This window comes from Ananas comosus, linkage group 5 (assembly GCF_001540865.1).
Source record: "Ananas comosus cultivar F153 linkage group 5, ASM154086v1, whole genome shotgun sequence".
Classification (NCBI taxonomy): Eukaryota; Viridiplantae; Streptophyta; class Magnoliopsida; order Poales; family Bromeliaceae; genus Ananas; species Ananas comosus.
Window position 1 is genome coordinate 5,763,375 of NC_033625.1, and position 19,403 is coordinate 5,782,777.

The 19,403-nt window shown below is 37.0% G+C and overlaps 2 protein-coding genes across 2 annotated transcripts; both read right to left on the reverse strand.

Annotated features, from left to right (window-relative positions):
• Positions 709-10,638, reverse strand: LOC109710363 (fructokinase-2). Its single transcript, XM_020232876.1, has 5 exons — positions 10,311-10,638; positions 2,652-3,062; positions 2,231-2,365; positions 1,666-1,782; positions 709-1,014 (listed from the first exon to the last, which is right to left on the reverse strand). Exons 1-5 carry the CDS (start codon positions 10,497-10,499, stop codon positions 883-885), a joined length of 984 nt encoding a protein of 327 aa, XP_020088465.1. The 5' UTR covers positions 10,500-10,638; the 3' UTR covers positions 709-882.
• LOC109709864 (peroxidase 47) lies at positions 15,453-18,052 on the reverse strand. Its single transcript, XM_020232216.1, has 4 exons — positions 17,452-18,052; positions 16,901-17,089; positions 16,540-16,705; positions 15,453-16,150 (listed from the first exon to the last, which is right to left on the reverse strand). The coding sequence occupies exons 1-4, from the start codon at positions 17,656-17,658 to the stop codon at positions 15,753-15,755; spliced, it is 960 nt and encodes a 319-aa protein (XP_020087805.1). The 5' UTR covers positions 17,659-18,052; the 3' UTR covers positions 15,453-15,752.

Genomic DNA, 19,403 nt, shown 5'->3' on the forward strand with positions numbered 1-19,403 from the left:
TCACTAGCTTCATTCCAATGATCCAAGCGACCGCTGATTCTGTCTACCTCTTCCTTTGTGTTACTTCGACTCCCTTGTATTCTTTCCAACTACTCATTTTAATGTGTTTCTTCTTTACACACTTTCTCCTCTGCACCTGATCTAAAAAAGCAGGGCCGAAAAGTCCCGCCTCTTTCCGCTTTTCGCTATCTCATTTCGGGAGTCCAGCTATGGCGCTTTTAGAACCGCAAAGTCTTTGGGTGCTATTAATTTTTCAGTTCGGCGATCAATTCTTCCTGCCTATGGATTATGCATAATAGGAGGCCCTACCACTTGGCACCATTGTTAGTTTTTGGATCCTATAGCTAAATAGGGTTAATCCCAAGGCCAAAAAGTTACAAGAATCGAGTACTTAAAGGAGTTTCTAAATGCGTTCCATCTCAGTTCTTCATTCTTAACCAAACTATTCTTAAACTTATTACTTTTTTCCTTCAGATTCTACGACCATCTCACAATGAAGAGATGCAAAGTCATACTCCAATCCATATATGATTATTAAAAACAAAAAAAGTAAATAATAACTGGAAAAAAAAAGAAATACGGTAATCTAAAAACAGGCCGAATAAATATCTATCCTATTGTAATAAATAGTATACAACTAATTATCTCTCAGTCCCAAAGTGAGGCTAGTGACTATGTTAGTGGCTAAGTTTGAAGAATGAAAGGAAATTAAACCATAGGGTAAACGCAACATCCACACTCTTCTTATTAAAACTTAAAAGAGCACAAATCTCCTGTTCTTGCTTGGAAGTTTTAAGTAGGGAAAATAAAAATGCACGAGTACCAGGTTTAAAACAATAATCAAGCAAGCGAATTAAAAATATAACAATGCATGATGAGGCACTATTTGCCCTTGGAGACGAGTTCCATGGCTGTGGCGGTGGTCGGGAGGGCCGGGATCGCTCCTTTCTGGGTCGTGCAGATCGCGCCGCACGCGTTCGCGAATTTCAGCGCCTCCCGCAGTTTCTCTTCGTTCTATTATTGATGTACAAATGCAAGTTTAATAACACATTAAGCAAGGTATAATAAAGCTGATTATGTTCATAACTAGGTTAAAACAAGTATTTAAGTGCCCATCGGTAAGGCCGGATCGTATTTATCATGTCGCATCGTGCCAACAAGATATCAGGATAATACAACATCAGTACTAATGATATAGCACAAAATTCTCTATTCTTTAAATTAGTAAGTAATTTTTTATTGCTAAAGAAAAATAAACATATTATGCAATTATATACCGGCACATATGTATTTTTATGACCGAGATGCACCGTATCATATCATACCAGCTAATTTTCGGTACGATTCCGTACCACAACACTTAAATCTTTGAGTTAAATGTATGAGTACTCCACGTCTTATTCTGATATTGTGATTTGATTGCTATATACATATTTTTAAACACTATATGCGTGTACCGCACTTTAGTACCTGACTGTTAAAGAAACTTCTAACCTTTTGTTTTATAACGAAAATAGATTGTTTTTTTCCTTTTTCTTTTTGGTTTGACGATCAGGGACTAAAGTTCAATATACATGCATGCAAGTTCAGGGATAGCGCGGGGACTAACTAATCATGCATTTTACCCTGGTAAACACAGATAACACTTCTAGTTAAGATGAGAACCTGGAAGAGAGAGCCATCCTTGGCAATGGAAACCAGAAGGGCACCAACAAAGGCATCACCAGCTCCTGTTGTGTCCACCGTCTTTACGGAGAATCCTGGAACCCTGCCTTTGAAACTCTGCAAATATGACAACGGGGAAAGCAAAATTCGCAGTTAGTTTTAGATGAATTAGGCCTTTTTTTTATCAAACGCGAACTTCACACGCTTAGTTGCTGCACTTTGGTGTAATTTTTAGTAACTTTCGTCCCAGCTTTCGTAGAGAGCTTTGGTTTCGGCGGTTCTGGCGTGTTTTGAGTTTCAATTTTGGTCGCTTCATGTGTTGTTCCGAAGTATCAAAAATGAAAAATCCTCATTGGTATTGGTTGAATGCGGTCTACAGATTTTCGGAAAAGATCGAAATGAAGAATTTGAGATCATTATGATAAACTGATTAAACTGGTGTTTTATGCCTCCACTCTGTTACAGAATGCAACTAACATTCATTCTCTTGTGTATCGAACCAATTTAGAGAGAATAATATGTATGGTATAATCAGAATAATGAAGGAAAAGGGAAAATTCAAAACCTTGGTGAAGTATCTGCAGCCCTTCTCTCCGTCAGTGACGATGAGGAGCTTCAGCCCCTCGTACCACAACGACAACACGTTCTCCTCGCTCTGCGGATCTCCTTGCGTTAGGAATTCAACTTCATCGTCGCTGACCTGTTGTATGAATTACAACAAAAAATTTAGTCATTTTCTGTATATTCAATCGATTAGCATGGTATCAGAGTCGGTCCTAAATCTTATTTGTGTCCATCAGAATCTTAATATTTGATTTCCACATACTGTTATTTTATGGCATATATTTCGGATCATCTGATTTGTTATAGTAATAAGAGGCTTACGAAGTTAAGTCTAAATGATTTTGTAACAGTAGTAGTCAGACGCGGGACAAATTAAAAAAGAAAGAAAGAAATGGAGGAGAGGAGGACAATTAATGAATGACCTTGATGAAGTCGGCCTGGTTCCAGATGGACCTGATGCCAGAGCGGGCGGCGTCGGGGGAGGGCCAGAGGGGGAGGCGGACGTTGGGGTCGTAGGAGCAGAGGATGCCGGCGGCCTTGGCGGCGCGCATGGCGGCGAGGTGGGCGGAGCGGCAGGGTTCGGAGATGAGGGAGATGGAGCCGTAGTGGAAGATGCGGGCTTGGCGGATGAGGGGGAGGTTGAGCTCGGACTCGGCCAGCAGCATGTCGGCGCTGGGGTTGCGGTAGAACATGAACTCGCGCTCGCCGTCGCTGCGCAGCGTCACGAACGCCAGCGCCGTGCGCGCGTCCTTGTCGAACAGCACCCCCTCGTCCCGCACCCCGTTCTGCCGCAGGATCTCCACCAGCATGTGCCCGAACTCGTCGTCCCCGAACTATATACCAGAAAAAAAAGCATGCATGCATGCATGCACGCATGCAAACATTACTTACTTCAATCAAAGCAAAATTTTCAAAAACAAAAATATTGCTCTTTTTTAAAAATAAAATAAAATAAAAACCCCGTTAATGATTCATCGATCAGTGCAAGCTTAATTCATTCATGCAGTATAATAATCTTGATCACTCAATAACTACTACTTGGGCAGCGAAACTTGCAGGTTACACCGTGATACCTCGTGCCATAAATGGAACAAATTATTAGTAAAGCTAGAATACTATTGATTATAATTGAATAGTATTTACTATCAATTTTTTTAATTATTGGATGTTTAGGCAATAATTTAAAAATGTAAAAGTTGATTAAGTACTATTCATACCTATCAATACTATACTAGCTCAACTCATAAATTATATTATAAAAAAATTTATATAAATGAATTAGTTATGAGAAATTCTAACTTCTACACCCCAAAAAATGGTGCACATTTTATATCTATCCGAGAGTTCACAAAAATTCAGATTGATTTTAGTAAACAAGCGAAAAAAAAAAAATTTAATATGACAAGTAGGGGATGATGGCTTTTGAATGAAAAAGGTATAATATATTCATCAAAGCAATAGCAAACTAAAACTGCAAGATTAATACCTTATGTATTAAACTTATCTAAACTATAACTCATTTATTTAATTTAAAATTTTGATCTTTAAAAATTTTAATTTTGGTATCTAATCTTCCAGTTCAAGTCTTCCCCTCTCAATTATTCCACACAGACAGAATTTACCATCAGACCTTGCTTGCAAGCTTCAATAACTTATACTGTATCTTATTTGGTATGAAAATACTTTATTGTGATTGAAAGTTAGAAATATGATTAAATATCATTTTTAGGACATAACATAAATGGAGTCCAGCTATGGTGCTTTGAAAAGTACCAAGCACTTGGTGCTTGTAAGTTTTTCGCCGTTATATTTATTTCTTTGACCATTTTCACCTATTAGATCATATACTTTAAACCAACCATCCACTTACTCTTCTTCCAAACTTTCTGGGAGTTGGTCAAGGATGATATTTTCAACGTTTTTTTAGAACTCCAAGAGGACAAACTTTTTACCGGTCCGACGGACTACTCCTACGTGTGCCTTATACCCAAAAAAAAAGGCGCAAGAAAGGTGACCGACTTTCGACCAATTAGCCTTATCAAACGAAATTCAGAAAATTATCTCCAAAGTGCTGGCTAACAGACTCGCACTAGTCCTGCCTTCCATCATCTCCCCTACACAGTCGACCTTCCTCAAGGGCCGGTAGCTGGCGGATTCGTTCGTCACCGCTTGTGAATTAGTTAATTGGTGCTCTATAACCGGTAAGGAATGCTCAATTATCAAGGCAGACTTTGAAAAAACCTTCGACAACGTAAGATGGTCCTTTCTAAGATGTATAATGCGATGGCTAGGATTTACTGACAAATGGTGGGCTTGGATTGAGCAATGCATTTGCAATGCCAAAGTAGACATCCTAGTGAACGACCTTCCGACCGGATGGTTGAAAACAAGGAAGGGACTTAGACAATGAGACCCTCTATCCCCCTATCTATTCCTATTAGTAGTTGACAGTCTGGCTAGGCTGATTGAATCGGCAACAAAGAATAACCTGTTTAGCGGCATTGGACCATCCGATCAATGTCGGACGGCGCTTATCCAATACGCTGACGACACAATCTTTTTCTGTGAGCCTAGGAAGTGATCCTTACGCAACCTTCTATTCATTTGGAACAATTTTGAATGGGCATCTGGTTTAAGGGTTAACAAGAACAAATCGAATTTTTACTACATCGGCCACAATTCACGCAAAGCCGACATACTTGCTAACATCATTGGATGTCGCATCGGAAACCTACCTTTTCGCTACCTAGGGCTACCGCTCCACAACAAGCGACTTCGTAAAGAGGATTGGAGATTGGTCATCAACCGTATAGAGGAGAGAATCAATGGCTGGAAAACTAAGCTCCTATCCCTAGGGGGAAGGCTTACCCTCGTCAACTCGGTTCTCTCCAACCTGTCGCTTTTCTACTTCTCCATCTTCAAAGCACCGCAATGGGTACTACATCGGATTGAAGCTTTGCGACGAGCCTTCTTCCGGAAAGGCAACTCCAAAATCACTGCGCCCTATGCAATAAAGCGGATTCTTGCAAATGGCGGTGGACTTCCAATCAATTATTTTCTGTCAAATCCCTATACCAGTTCATAACCAATGCTGGCCAGATAAACATGACGAACACCGAAGTTTGGAACTTGAAAATCCCAATCAAAGTCAAACTCTTTATCTAGTTACTGCTACGAAAGAGATTGCCCACATCGGATAGATTGCGCAGCCGGGGCATGGCGGTTGACCAACACTGTGTCTTCTGCGCTGTGCTATCGGAAAGTTGCGACCATCTATTCTGCGACTGCGTCTTTGTTCGATACCTCCTCCTCATTGTAGGTGGGTGGAACATACCTGGCGGCACCCCGGGGGATGTCTGCATGCTTTGGACATCTACCTCCACCATTTCTGCCGACTTGACGAGACCGAAAAGACTTACCCTCCTAGCAGCAATTTGGTGGGTGGTTTGGAGAGATAGAAACAACTCTGTGTTCCAGGCAATACCGATCAACGCTAGCCGGTCTCTAGAACGGGTAAACCTTCTGACGAACTATTGGGATGCACTGCGCTAACGAGTCTCCCCTTGCCTCTTGTTCCTTATTTCTTGCTTTCCTTTTTACTCCTTTCTTTCTTTCTCTCTTTCCTCTTTTTTATTGTTTTATTTTCGGAGTCCTTAGCTGCTTCCATCATGTAAGTTCAGTTCATTTTATTTAATGAATGAAGCAGGTAGCTTGCTACCTTTTTCACAAAGAAAAATAAAATTCTAGAGTACTATTGTCATCCTAGCTGCACATTCCTTAATCTAAGAGGAGAAAACCTATAAGCACCAATGACTAAACTATCATAGCTCAATTCAAATAAATGCCTCCTAGGTTGAAATATATTATCCTACCAAATTATAAATAGCAAGATCTGTAAGTAAAAATCAAAATCCTATTTTACAATTACATAAGTTAGTCTTTAATAGATTATTATCCGATCACTTATTTTGACATTCATATTGCAACGACTCGACCCGCTAGCAACAATAACTCGTTGGACCCAAACCATCGGCCCAAAATGCTTAAGCCCAGTTATTACTATTAGCGTGTAGACCTCATATAAACTAATCGAAATCAGTATCCCATCCGATGTGGGACTATTAGGGGCGTTACAAACTCCCCCTGTTTAGACCCTGACGTCCTCGTCGGGTCCAAACTAGATCACAGATAGACAGACTAGGACCATTACAAGGCAATGTGAGATTCTAGAGGTGGCTCCTACGGGTTCAAGAGGTGGCTCCTATCAAACCCGTTGGTGTAGCACTTTGTCCCGCATAGCACTTAGTTCTCACACTTCCGACTGGTATTCGATTCTGATACCAATTGCAACGACCTGACCCACTAGCAACAATAACTCGTTGGATCCAAACCATCGGCCCAAAATGCTTAAGCCTGGTTATTATTACTAGCGTGTAGGCCTCATATAAACTGATCAGAATAGTATCCCATCTGATGTGGGACTATTGGAGGCGTTACAAACTCCCCCTGTTTAGACCCTACCATGACGTCCTCGTCGGGTCCAAATCAGATCACAGACAGACAGATCCGATGTGGGACTATTGGGAGCGTTACAAACTCCCCATGTTTAGACCCTACCCTGACGTCCTCGTCGGGTCCAAACCAGATTACAGACAGACAGACCAGGACCATTACCAGGCGATGTGAGATTCTAGAGATAGCTCCTACGGGTTCAAGAGGTGGCTCCCACCAAACCCGTTGGTGTAGCACTTTGTCTCGCATAGCACTTAGTTTTCACACTTCCGGCTAGTATTTGGCTCTGATGCCAATTGCAACGACCCGACCCGCTAGCAACAATAACTCGTTGGATCCAAACCACCGGCCCAAAATGTTTAAGCCCAGTTATTATTACTAGCGTGTAGGCCTTATGTAAATCGATCGAAATCAGTATCCCACCCGATGTGGGACTATTGAGGGTGTTACAAACTCCCCCTATTTAGACCCTGACGTCCTCGTCGGGTCCAAACCAGATCACAAACAGACAAATCAAGACCAGAATTACTAGGCAATGTTAGATTCTAGAGGTGGTTCCTACGGGTTCAAGAGGTGGCTCCCACCAAACCCGTTGGTGTAACACTTTGTCCCGCATAGCACTTAGTTCTCACACTTCCGACTGGTATTCGTCTCTGATACCAATTGCAACGACCCGACCCGCTAGCAATAATAACTCGTTGGGCCAAACCACCGGCCAAAAATGCTTAAGCCCAGTTATTATTATTAGCGTGTAGGCCTCATGTAAACCGATCGAAATTAGTATCCCGCCCGATGTGGGACTATTGAGGGCGTTACAAACTCCCCCTATTTAGACCCTACCCTGACATCCTCGTCAGGTCCAAACCAGATCGCAGACAGACAGACCAGTATCGTTATTAGGCGATGTGAGATTCTAGATGTAGCTCCTACGGGTTCAAGAGGTGGCTCCCACCAAACCCGTTGGTGTAGCACTTTGTCCCACATAGCACTTAGTTCTCACACTTCCGGCCGATATTCGGTTCTGATACCAATTGCAACGACCCGATCCGCTAGCAATAATAACTAGTTTGACCCAAACAATCGGTCTAAAATGCTTAAGCCCAGTTATTATTACTAGCATGTAGGCCTCATGTAAACCGATCGAAATCAGTATCCCACCCGATGTGTGGGACTATTGAGGGCGTTACACATATATTATGCCGTACGAAATAAAGAAAAATGGTAGAATAATACGGATTATATGATTGAACATTTATTAGTATTATTATTACTATTTTGGTATAAAATAACGGTGACGATTGATTTGGGACTTGATCTTATCTACATCCTGGTCCGCAGTTTGGGTCCCATCGCTGTTAATCTGGACCGTGCACCCGGTGCCACCGACAACGGAGAAAAGCACTGTTGGAGCCCACCGGGCTCCACCCAAAACCAGGATCCAGCGGTGAGAGTGGGCCCCACCATATATAGAGTATGAACGACTGAACCACCAGTGGGGATCCACTGTTTTAATTTTCGAATCCGACGCACCCGACGCCCCGCCCGGAGCAACTACTGCAACTATAATATACACCTTACCCACCAACCATACACACCCCCTGTGGGCCCCACCACTGTGACCGGGATATCGCGCCAAATTTAGGTACCAGGGAAATAACTATATATCAGCAAAAAAATAAAAAATGCCCACGTGGGTAGGATATAATAATATTAATATTAATAGAGTGGTAGACTTGGCATTATGGATATTAATATTTTTAGAAAAATACTTTTTGTGTGTCGGAAAAGTGTAGTATAGATCTTATACTTCACGTCCAGAGTTGATAAAATTTTAAATAATTTTTAGTAAAAATAAAAAATTAATGGCATTGGGATTGAATGAGCATAAGATATACACCCACTTCAGAATGTACTGATAGTATCGCTTCAAAAAAATATTTTATTTATACACCAAAAAAGGAGGGTGTAGATTTTATATATTATCTTAAAGTTTATAAAATTTCAAATAATTTTTAGTAAAATAAAAAAAAATTGATATGATAAGTTAAAAATTAATAATTCTTAAATAAAATAGGTGTAAGATGCAAATATTATTTTATAGTGTACCAATAGCATTGCTTATTTCAAAATAAACTATAGTTGGGTTGTCTTTCCTTTTCACCTTTACGTTCTAGATTATAGTAACCTTATATTTAAAGTGTGGTAAAATAAATAAGAACACTATTACCGGGTACCGTCAAAAGAGAATGCACATCATACACCATTTTATTTAAGGGCAAAGAATCAGTCGTTGTTTTCAATTTTTTTTAAATACTAAAAATTTTAAATTTTTCTAAATTTTAGAGGGAGTGTGAGACGTACGCAGCATTGGCATTTCTTAATAAATATTTCATTTGCTTTTAGTCATGAATGGTTAATAGAATAAGTAGAGTAATTTGATTGAAAAAGTATTCAGAATAATTAAATTTAACAAATCTACTATTAATAAAAAAAAAATTAAAAAAATGGTTAAGTTATCAATTTTAAATTGGCTTATAGCTTAAGAAATTTTTTTTTTAAAATGTGACAGTCACATAGCTAACACAGTATCTCCAATCAATCACATTTGATCTTAAAATTGACCTATTCTATCATAAGTTTTTTCAAATATTTTTACTATATGTTTTTTAAAAAATGTAATTAATTAAATATAAAATAATATGGTGCAACTATTAGGCAGTTTATTCTGAAGCAAATTTCTATCCTAATATATTTTTTTAATAGAGAAAGGTAGCATATTATTCTGAAAATATGATGTTATTCGCGGTTTTCATTAAAAGTTATTATTATTAGGAGCACAGTAGGGCCATTCCGCACCGTCCGCCTAAAATACCTAACGGCCCAGATGATCCGATGGAAACGTGACTTAAAAGCCCAGCGAAAAGCGGGGCCCACTTTGACCGAGTCGTGGTCAGAGCTCACCATAGTCACGTGTCCTCATCATCTAATTATGCGCACGTCTCGTCCTTCGACGCACGCAATCGCCGCATAATGATCAGCCTATGTATATATGTACTAAGATATTTTTATTTAACTTTTTGCATGTCAAAATACTAATATTTTGTATACCAATGATTTAGCAGTATTTTTTTTTATTGTTAAAGATATTTTATTATAGCGAAAGGACCTAAAAAAAAATCCTGAAAACATTATAGAGATATACATTATTGTGCTTTAATTAATAAAATAATAATAATAAGTTAACTACATTACAACACAATTTATATATCATTTTAAAGATCTAATTTTATGAAGAATAAAAGAAGAGGAAAAAAAAAACCCTATTTTTTATCGAATAAATGAGATGAGCTTTTGAAAATTTCCCTCTAATGAGATTCGCACTTTTTTTTTTTTTGTTTCAGAAAAATGAGAAACATTAGAGGGGGTTAAGTGCAAAGGACCGTCCGATCTAGATCCGACGGATCTCGATCGCCCCTCCGATCTCGCGTCACAGATCCGCTCGAAAAACGACAAACGCGCTAAACAACAACAACGAGATCGATCGATCGATCGCTAGGGTTTTTTGTTACCTTTCCGATGAACGCGGCGCTCCCGCCGAGCTTGGCGATGGCGACGGCGACGTTCGCCGGGGCTCCGCCGGGGGCCTTGAGGAACCCCGTCGACTCCGCGAGCGACACCCCCGCCGCGTCGGGGACGAAGTCGATGAGCATCTCCCCCCCCGACGACCCCTTCGTCTTCTCCGCCTCTCCTATCGCCATTGTCGCACCTTCCCGAGCTCCGCTCCGATCGAAAATGAGAAGAGAGAATAGAGGAGAATGAGGAGAGGAGGGGGTGGGGGTTTATATAGTCCGATCGAAAATGAGAAGAGAGAAGAGAGAATAGAGGAGAATGAGGAGAGGAGGGGGTGGGGGTTTATATAGGGAGGCGATGTGAGTTGCATTGGACTTAAAAATAAGGGAGAGGGGTGATGAGATTTTTAATTTAAATTAAGTTTAATTAATTAATGATTTGGATTTATCCGTAACTATTTATGCCCTTTATCTTTTGGAACAAATTAGGGTTTCTAGTTCTGATAATTTTAATAAAATTTCACTATAGTCCTTAAAATTTAATAATATTTGTTTGGACCGCAAAAATATTTACGTCGTATTTGATTGAGCGAGGACCAAACTGAAAAACGTCAAAAAAGTATGGGGACTCGTGGTGCAATTTGCCCTCATGCTTTTTTTTAAATCTTAATTTGGTAACGTGACACGTGGTATCTTGATTCATTTAGAGGCGGTTTGGTTTGACGTAAAATTGGAAAAAAAAAATTTCGATGGAAAAATTTTTTTTGAAGGAAAATAAATTTTACGCTTTCAAGCGTCTGATTTGTAGAAAAAAAAAATAGTTTTTCGTTAGAGTTGTTTGGTTGTTAGTTGAAAGAAAAAACAATTTATAAATAAAAATTAATGTATATATATATATATTTATTATATTTATATATAGTATTGATATATAATAATGATCATATTACATATATTTAAAGGTGTCCAAAATATCCTATATCCCATATCCGATCCGGACCCTATCCGGACCCGAACCGGACCCGAACCGGACCCGATAAAAAATGAATAGTATACGGATAAAAAAAATTACCCATTAAAGTTTCGGGTATGGGTCCGGATATTTTATACCCATACTCGATTTGGATCTGACCCGAACCTAACTTTTAAATGGGTAGGGTCCGGAATAGTTTTCAAATCCGAACCCGGATCCGGACCCGATGAAATATCCGATAGTAAATAAAAAAAAATAAACTTTTGAAGTTGAAGGATCAATTTTAATATGACTTATAGATAATGAGTCACTACGTATTTTTATCCTAATGAAACCCTAGCTATCTCTTTTACTCATTACTTTTTTCTAATTTTTTTACTCTTTATTTTCTACTCCTTTTTTTTCATTTCATTTCCGCCAACAATATTTCATTGTCATCATCATCATCAGTGTCATCATCATCATCAGCGACAATATTTCTTTTGAATGAATTTTATTGGACGGTACAACTTATTAGAATGCGAGTTTTTTTATGGTGCGCTTTATAGTTTGTCTATTGACTATTTAATAAAGTTTATAAAAAATATATATTTATACGGATATCCGTACCCGATCTAGATCCGATCAATATCCGGTCTTGAACGGGTAGTATACGGGTAGTCACTACCCAGACCCGCTCAAATAGACCCGATCGGTATATTAGTAACTTTAGTACCCAGATCCGGACCCAACGCGAAGTTAAATGGGTAGGGTATATATATATTTTTGTAACCATTTCTTTTTAGGTATGGGTACAGTATTATTAATTACCAGACCGACCCGGTCCACGGACATCTTTACATATATTAGAATTATAATTTATCTACTTATAAAAAATATTTAAAATATATTATACATTAATTAAATATATAATAAATATATAATAATATATATTTAATACTATAAAATAAGTTATTGTGTATTTATTAAATAATATTCATATATAAAATATTACACATAATATATTTAAAAAATAATAAATAATATAATATATATATTATATATATATATATAATATTATATATATATTAGTAGGTCATATGCTATCAGAAAGTACGGAGCCTTTCGTACTTCCAGCTCGTTTCGATATTGTAACTTTTCGAATCGTCGATCGGCTCCGTTAAAACTTGATCTAGAGTATTTGGAGTACCTAGAAAATAAATTTTATTATTTTTCGATATCATTAGCCTAGTATCGAATGGGCTCAAAATCAATAAATTTCAATAGTCGTAGTGAGCGTTTGCAAGTTTAACGGTGTGAAAATATCCAAATCCTGTGAAATTTTTGATAGAAAATTCTTTATACTGTATAAACAAGATCAATATCTTTGATTTAAAATTTTAATGTCATATTATTACATTTTGTAAGATTTTTATTTTCAGCCGTTGATTTTTACCCCTTCGTTCACTAGGCAAATGATATCGTAAATCATAAATTTATTTTCTAGGTACTTCAAATACTTTAGATCAAGTTTAACGGAAGCGATCGACGAATTGAAAGTGCAATAATCGAAAACGAGCTAGAAGCACGGAAGGTTCCGTGCTTCCGATAGCATAGTAGCCTCACTCTAATATATATATATTTATATATATATATATAATTAGGCTGGAATAATATTAATAGTAAAACGCTTTTTTGATATCAAGTTTTTAATCCTTGGATGAAAATTTGTAGAGGTCAGAGATGATATTTAGTCGTGTTAGAGTTTAATGGTCCCCTAGGGTTGAATGGTTCCACATAGGTTATAGTATTTAATCCAATGGTTAGAAAGATAATAATGAAAAGAGTTGATCCAAATGCTGAAAAATCTACAAGCACCAATGTTTGGTACTTTTAAAGCATAAGGTAGCTCATTTATTATATATATATATATATAGAATTAGACTACTATACTATCTATAGTACCGGAGCTCCAGTACTATAGTCTTGTTTTCGATCTTAGGATGTTCAAATTAACAATCCACACCGTTAAATATGATCTAGGATATATGAAGTTCTTAGAAATAAAATTTTAGTTTTTTTCGACATCGTTTACTTAGTAAATAAATTATGTCAAAATGGACGGTGAAAATTGAATAATCTTTCAAATTTGAGCATAAGACTTTTAAATTCAAGATAAAAAATATTAACCTTAATCTAGATAGTTTAAAGTATTTTCTATCAAAATTTGCAGAAATTTAGATTCTTCTACACCGTTAAACTCCAAACTCGCGAAAATAGCCATTGAAAATTGACAATTTTGAAATGGTTTGATATAAAATAAACTATGTAGAAAAAAATATAAAATTTTATTTTTAAAAACTTTAAATACCCTAGATCAGTTTTAATGGTGTGAATCGTTGATTTGAATATCGTAAGATCGAAAACGAGACTATACTACCGGAGCTCCGGTACTATAGATAGTATAGAAGGCTAGCTCTCTCTCTCTCTCTCTATATATATATATAAAATGAAAGAGAGAGAGAGCACGGGTCCACATGCTTCTCGGACTCTCTCTCTCTCACGCGGTCCACGAGGTGAAAGGCACCTCGTGGACCGTGCGCAAAAAAGCCTCCTGAGCCGTGATTTTTTGTACGGTGGTTTTCGTTTTCCACTCGCTACGAGCGGAAAACGAAAACTTCGGATTTTCTGAGAATACGTAAAAATCTTTTTCCTTGAAAATTTTTTTACTGATCACCAAACATCAAAAAGTAAAATTTTACATGGAAAAAAAATTTTCGGCTAGTTTAATTTGCAGAGTACCAAACACGCCCTTAGTTGGGATTTGACCAGCGACTATTGCGGGGTCCACCGTGTATTTCGGGACGAGTAAGATTTTTGTGTAGCAAGGATGTTATTTGTAATTAAATAGGGTGGCAATTTGTGATACAACATAAAATATTAATCAATTATGATTAAAGAGTATATATATTTAAAATTTACATTATATAAATTTATCTACTTCAAAAATAATACAGTATGAGATGATGTAACACTAATGAAAATTATCTTAATATTTCGGAAAAGTTCTCTAATTATCTAACACCAATGAAAATTTATCTAATTTATCATAGCATAAGCATAAATATAAGATGCATGTCCTACTTAAGAATACAACAGATTACAGATTCCTCAATTGATTACTTAATTACTAGCAAAAAATTTTGTTACGAACAAAAATTCTTTCGCATGTACGATCACCGTAACGGAAATATAATGTGTGACGTATGCCCTACTTTTTAAGCATACTATGAGTTTCTCGGAAAGTATTTTAAACCTAATCGATGATTCAATTTTGTAACAAATATGGTGAATCACTAGTTTAAATTTTCAAATTTAAATATAAAGCTTGAGCTGAGTATTAAATTCAAAAAAGTAAACCATCAATAAGATCTGTCCTACGTGCATTCAAGATTCAAAAATAAATAAATAAATAAACAGAAATAAGTAGTGAGCTCTTGACCCATCTCCTTTATCCTCATTTAAACAAGCAAAGTAAATACAGAAAATGGTTTGAGCACTATTTGGCACAAGCTTAATACCATATCAGTACAATATATATATATATATATATATATATATATATATATATATATATATATATATAATAGGGCTACTATATTATTATGAGTATTCGGTCCTTCATACTCATAAGTTGTTTTTAATGATGGAGCTTCGGAATCGACGATCCACTCCGTTAAACATGATCTAGAGTATTTGAAACTTTTAAAAAATAAATTTCGTAATTTTTCGAAATTATAATAAAGTCTATCAAGTGGGCATAAAATGAACGGTTAAAATCGAACGATGTCTTAAAAATGGATGATCGGATCCTTCAATTTAAGATCGGAGTTATTGACCTTTATCTAGGTAGTGAATAGAATTTTCTATTAAAAATTCAACCTATTCAGATTCTTTTGCACCGTTAAACTAGCAAGTATTCCANTATATATATATATATATATATATATATATATATATATGTAGTATGACCTAACGATTAGAAATGATGAAAGGGATAAATCTAACGGTAGAAAATTCGATTTCGATAGCACCAAGCGCTTGGTGCTATCGATAGACTCTCTCTCTCTCTCTCTCTATATATATATATAATGAAATTTTTACTTTTGTGAATAAATAAGAAAAAGAAGATGTTCTTGAGACTGAAATTTCTCTTGCATTGACATGACAAAGTCAAATCTTATCTTATATATACCATTAAAACTACATCATATATAGCTTAGCTACTGCCCGTTTCCCTACAAGTATATCCCTATTACACATGCATGCAACACTATCTATATGTTGCTGCGCACTAAAGTTCCATACATCTTTTTATTCAAGTTGTTACCTATCTATTAACACAACACTAAAAGGATCACATACTGATCATACACTTTTAAGTTCCTTAGCAACACAAAGCATGCACTAGTACCAAAAAGAGGGCAATTGCATCAATTGATCTTGCGGCAATTCGCCCTAACTTCTCCTTGACTCCCCTCCTTGACATCAAGAGACCCCATCTTCATCATCCCTTGTTGGAAGTTGAAGAAGAAGATGGCTTGGTTCATCGCAAAGAAGTTCACAATTTGTTGAGTTTGAGGGGAAACATATAGTGTTTGGTCTGAAAAGAGCACGCCGTCGCCTTTCTGTAGTGCACTGAAGTAGAGGTTGTCGAAGGAGTTCGTCGTCGCGTCGAAGGGCTGGGCCGCGCTGTCTCCGGCGCTGCAAGTGTTCAACAGGGTCTTCGCGAAGGTAGGGTCCATGCTCGGGTCGACGTCGTGGGTCGAGTCGAAGCTGCTGAGCCGACTTTTGAATGATGAGCACCTTGCAACACCTAAGGTGTGGCCACCTTAAACAAGTAGAACAAAAAGAGAGACAATTTAGTGGAGTTGTGATCATTGTTTAATAATGTTTGTAAGTAGATTTTATAGTTTGCCTCTTCTTGAGTAACTATGACATGTTCGAGCTTTTGCAGTAGTACTATTTAAGTAGAGTTATTTAAAAAAGTACTGTAATAAAAAATGAAAATTTATCGTGAAGCTTCTACTACTAGATCTAGAAGCTTATTTGAAATTGATATGGCATATGTTTATATTGTTTTCTCGATCCATTTTCTTTTTGCTTTCAATCCATCAAAGCAAACTGATGCAAGTACAAAAATAATTCAACTTACAAAGTTTTGAATTTAATTCGAGTGACGACAAATTTAAATTGAGAATCAGAACATCTGGGATTTACCGGACAAAGCCACCAACTCCCAAACCGTGAATCCATGCTGACTGAACACATTGATGAGCCCCGTGGTATTGAGTGTCGGTGCCGGCAGGCTCGTAAAAGTGTCTTCCTGCTTCGACCTCGTCCCATCTTTTCGCCCCTTGACGATATCGTAATATGGACCTCCGGCCTAAAATTCAATTCGTAAAATGATGGAATAGCATAACCTCGAAATATTGGTTGAAAAGAATCAAGTGAAGACAATTTTGCCAAGTTTTCAATAAGCTAAAACTTGCTCATTGTTTTGTAACATGGTGTTCTTTTTAGAAAAACATTGTAGTTCCTCAAAGTAGAGTTTAAGGAGATGAAAGCGTAAATCTGATACCCAGAAAACTGCATCTCTAGCTGCTAGTGCGACGATATCTGCGCACGAAACGATTCCAGGGCATTGCATTTCGAGGAACTTTTTCGCTTGGTCGATCACTTCGTAGCCTCGTAGGCTTAGATTCACAGGCGAGTCCTTCTCTGCTGTGTTACCGCTTGTCGAATCAAGTAGAACTGAGGCATCACACCCCTGTCATTTAATGCCAAAAGATGAAAAACAAAGAGAAAAAAAGACTCGGAGTTTCAATTGTAACAATTGAGTTCATTTAGTTTGACATAATTTTCATTTCGCCCCCGAAATTTTGATTTAGGCAAAGAAAAAAAAAATTTCCAACAATGATACTGACGTTGCACGTCTCAATTGTTATGCAGAACAAACTTGATGGACTAGATTGTCACGATCAAAACTATGAGGATTAAAATGAAATCAAAAGTTAAGTTCAAAATCATTTACTCTTTGCTATTGACAAAGATAAAGATACAGTTGTAATTATTGAAGTAAATAAGATGAGATATTATATATGTATATATGAAGTAACTGTAATTGAGAACCTGCACAAAGCAATCATGGAAGTGAAGCCTAAGAAGCCCTGCAGCAAGTGTTGGATCCTTGTGCAAAGCTTGGTTCACGACGATCCTCACGATCGGCTCCACGAAGGGGCAACTCATGCCATAGTAGTTCATGCTGAGAGCTTCTCCTCCTCTCAAGATCACTTCTACAAGCACTAGAAACTCCACCACATAGTAAGCACTTTTCATCCTTATAATTTTCAGCAAAAACTGAAGTCGAGGAACGTCGAGTTCACAATTTGGTGTGCACAAGTGAGTGTTTGTCTGTGTGTGTGTGTGTGTATTTATATAATTAAACCATGATTGATTTAGTAGTAATTAGACTATACTTAATAGACAAAGCAAAACCCACATAAGATATATACCACCAGGGGTTTGAGATAATCATACAATAATTAATGTTTGGTCAAAAAGTGTTACCTAGCAGTGCCATATCATGTCATGCAACTTAACTAATTTGGCCCATGATGAAACTTTAGTGGACATATATATGTAGCACTTGATATGCAAACAAAAGTATAAAAAAGAAATAAAAAGAAGATTTGTACAAGCACTTCAGAGCATAATGGAACCACCAATAACGCTAGAAAACACGTAGATAGGAAATTGATGGTGCATATATATGAACTACCACAGAAACAAGAGAAGCTACAAGTATGAATATATATAAAGCACTTCTATAAGGAATCTGGTCCCTTGGAATGATTTTTTGTACCTGTTTAAGAGCCAAGTGGAAAGTGGGGCACTATAGCTGGTTACCATGATCTCATTGTCACAATCTAGAGGTAGTGGATCACTCTTCTTTCTTAAGCATGAGCCGAAATTGCGCGTGAGCTCGGCATGCTTACGATGGCCGACGAGCTATGAGGATTCGCGATAGAGAGAGAAAAAAAAATCTACATTGTTACTCAAGCTTGGGCATGTTCTTCATGTTTTTGAATAAAAATTTTAAGAAGCACTTGGTCCTTAAGTGCTTATCAAGAGGAGTTGTATTTGCTGCTTTTCGGTATAGCCGCCATTACGCAATTAGTTATGTAATGTGGATTGCCTTGTTGTCGCCAACTTGTAGTTGACGATTCGAGCATGATTTTGGTTTGCAGTAGATCGCAGCGTCATGGTGCAAAGCGAAAAGGAAGGAAAATTGTTTGGAGTTTCCATGAGATATATATGCTAAGGGTTCATATAGTGGACTGAGCACAAAAACATACATAATTGTGAATGATCTTTGTATTGAGACAAAAAAAAAAAAAAAGAAAAAAAATCTACATAATATGTCATCAAAGTTGTGCATATATGGTATCTTATTTTAGTTGAATGTATTGTCGCATACGACAAATTGATATTCGTTGACATTGATTTTCAAAAACTTGAAACAACTGTGAGATTGAAACCGGTTAAGAATTTTGGTTTGTGATGTCTCTAAACAATTTAGTACTCTTTTTTCTTTTGAATTGTTAAACAGCAACGATAGTTTGTTCTTGTAATAAGATCGAAAAGTCGGAGTCGTAGAATTAGGTTACACACAAATTAACCTATTTTTAATATTGAGAGATCAATACTTAGGGACTGATTGGTTTCACGTAGTTGTAACTGCACTGCAGTTGCAACTACATGCGAATCTAAATTCGGTATTTTGTTTAATGCATTTCAGTCCAACTACAGCAGTAGTTAGAGAGAGTAAATGAAAGGTAGGCTTACATCCTTTTAAGTAGAAAATATTTTCTTTTCAATATTGAAGGAAATCTCACCATCATACATATAAAGTGATAAAATTTTAAAAATATACTTCTCAACTGCATATAACACTACAACAAAAACAGTCTATAGCGACACTTTTAAATGTCGGTATAGGTCAAAAAAAGTGTTGCTGACTAAATTACTGATACTTTTAAAAAGTATTGCTATATATGGGGTCGCTAGGTATATAGTGACAG

What these genes read in the sequence shown, in the direction of transcription:
- LOC109709864 (XM_020232216.1), bottom strand. Translation starts at nt 17,658, where the DNA reads ATGAAAAGTGCTTACTATGTGGTGGAGTTTCTAGTGCTTGTAGAAGTG. An exon ending in TCCATGATTGCTTTGTGCAG is followed by an intron (nt 17,090 to 17,451) that starts GTTCTCAATTAC and finishes ATTAAATGACAG; the next exon opens with GGGTGTGATGCCTCAGTTCT. An exon ending in GGAGTTGGTGGCTTTGTCCG is followed by an intron (nt 16,151 to 16,539) that starts GTAAATCCCAGA and finishes TACTTGTTTAAG; the next exon opens with GTGGCCACACCTTAGGTGTT.
- LOC109710363 (XM_020232876.1), bottom strand. Translation starts at nt 10,499, where the DNA reads ATGGCGATAGGAGAGGCGGAGAAGACGAAGGGGTCGTCGGGGGGGGAG. An exon ending in GCTGCAGATACTTCACCAAG is followed by an intron (nt 1,783 to 2,230) that starts GTTTTGAATTTT and finishes TCATATTTGCAG; the next exon opens with AGTTTCAAAGGCAGGGTTCC. An exon ending in AGGATGGCTCTCTCTTCCAG is followed by an intron (nt 1,015 to 1,665) that starts GTTCTCATCTTA and finishes CATCAATAATAG; the next exon opens with AACGAAGAGAAACTGCGGGA.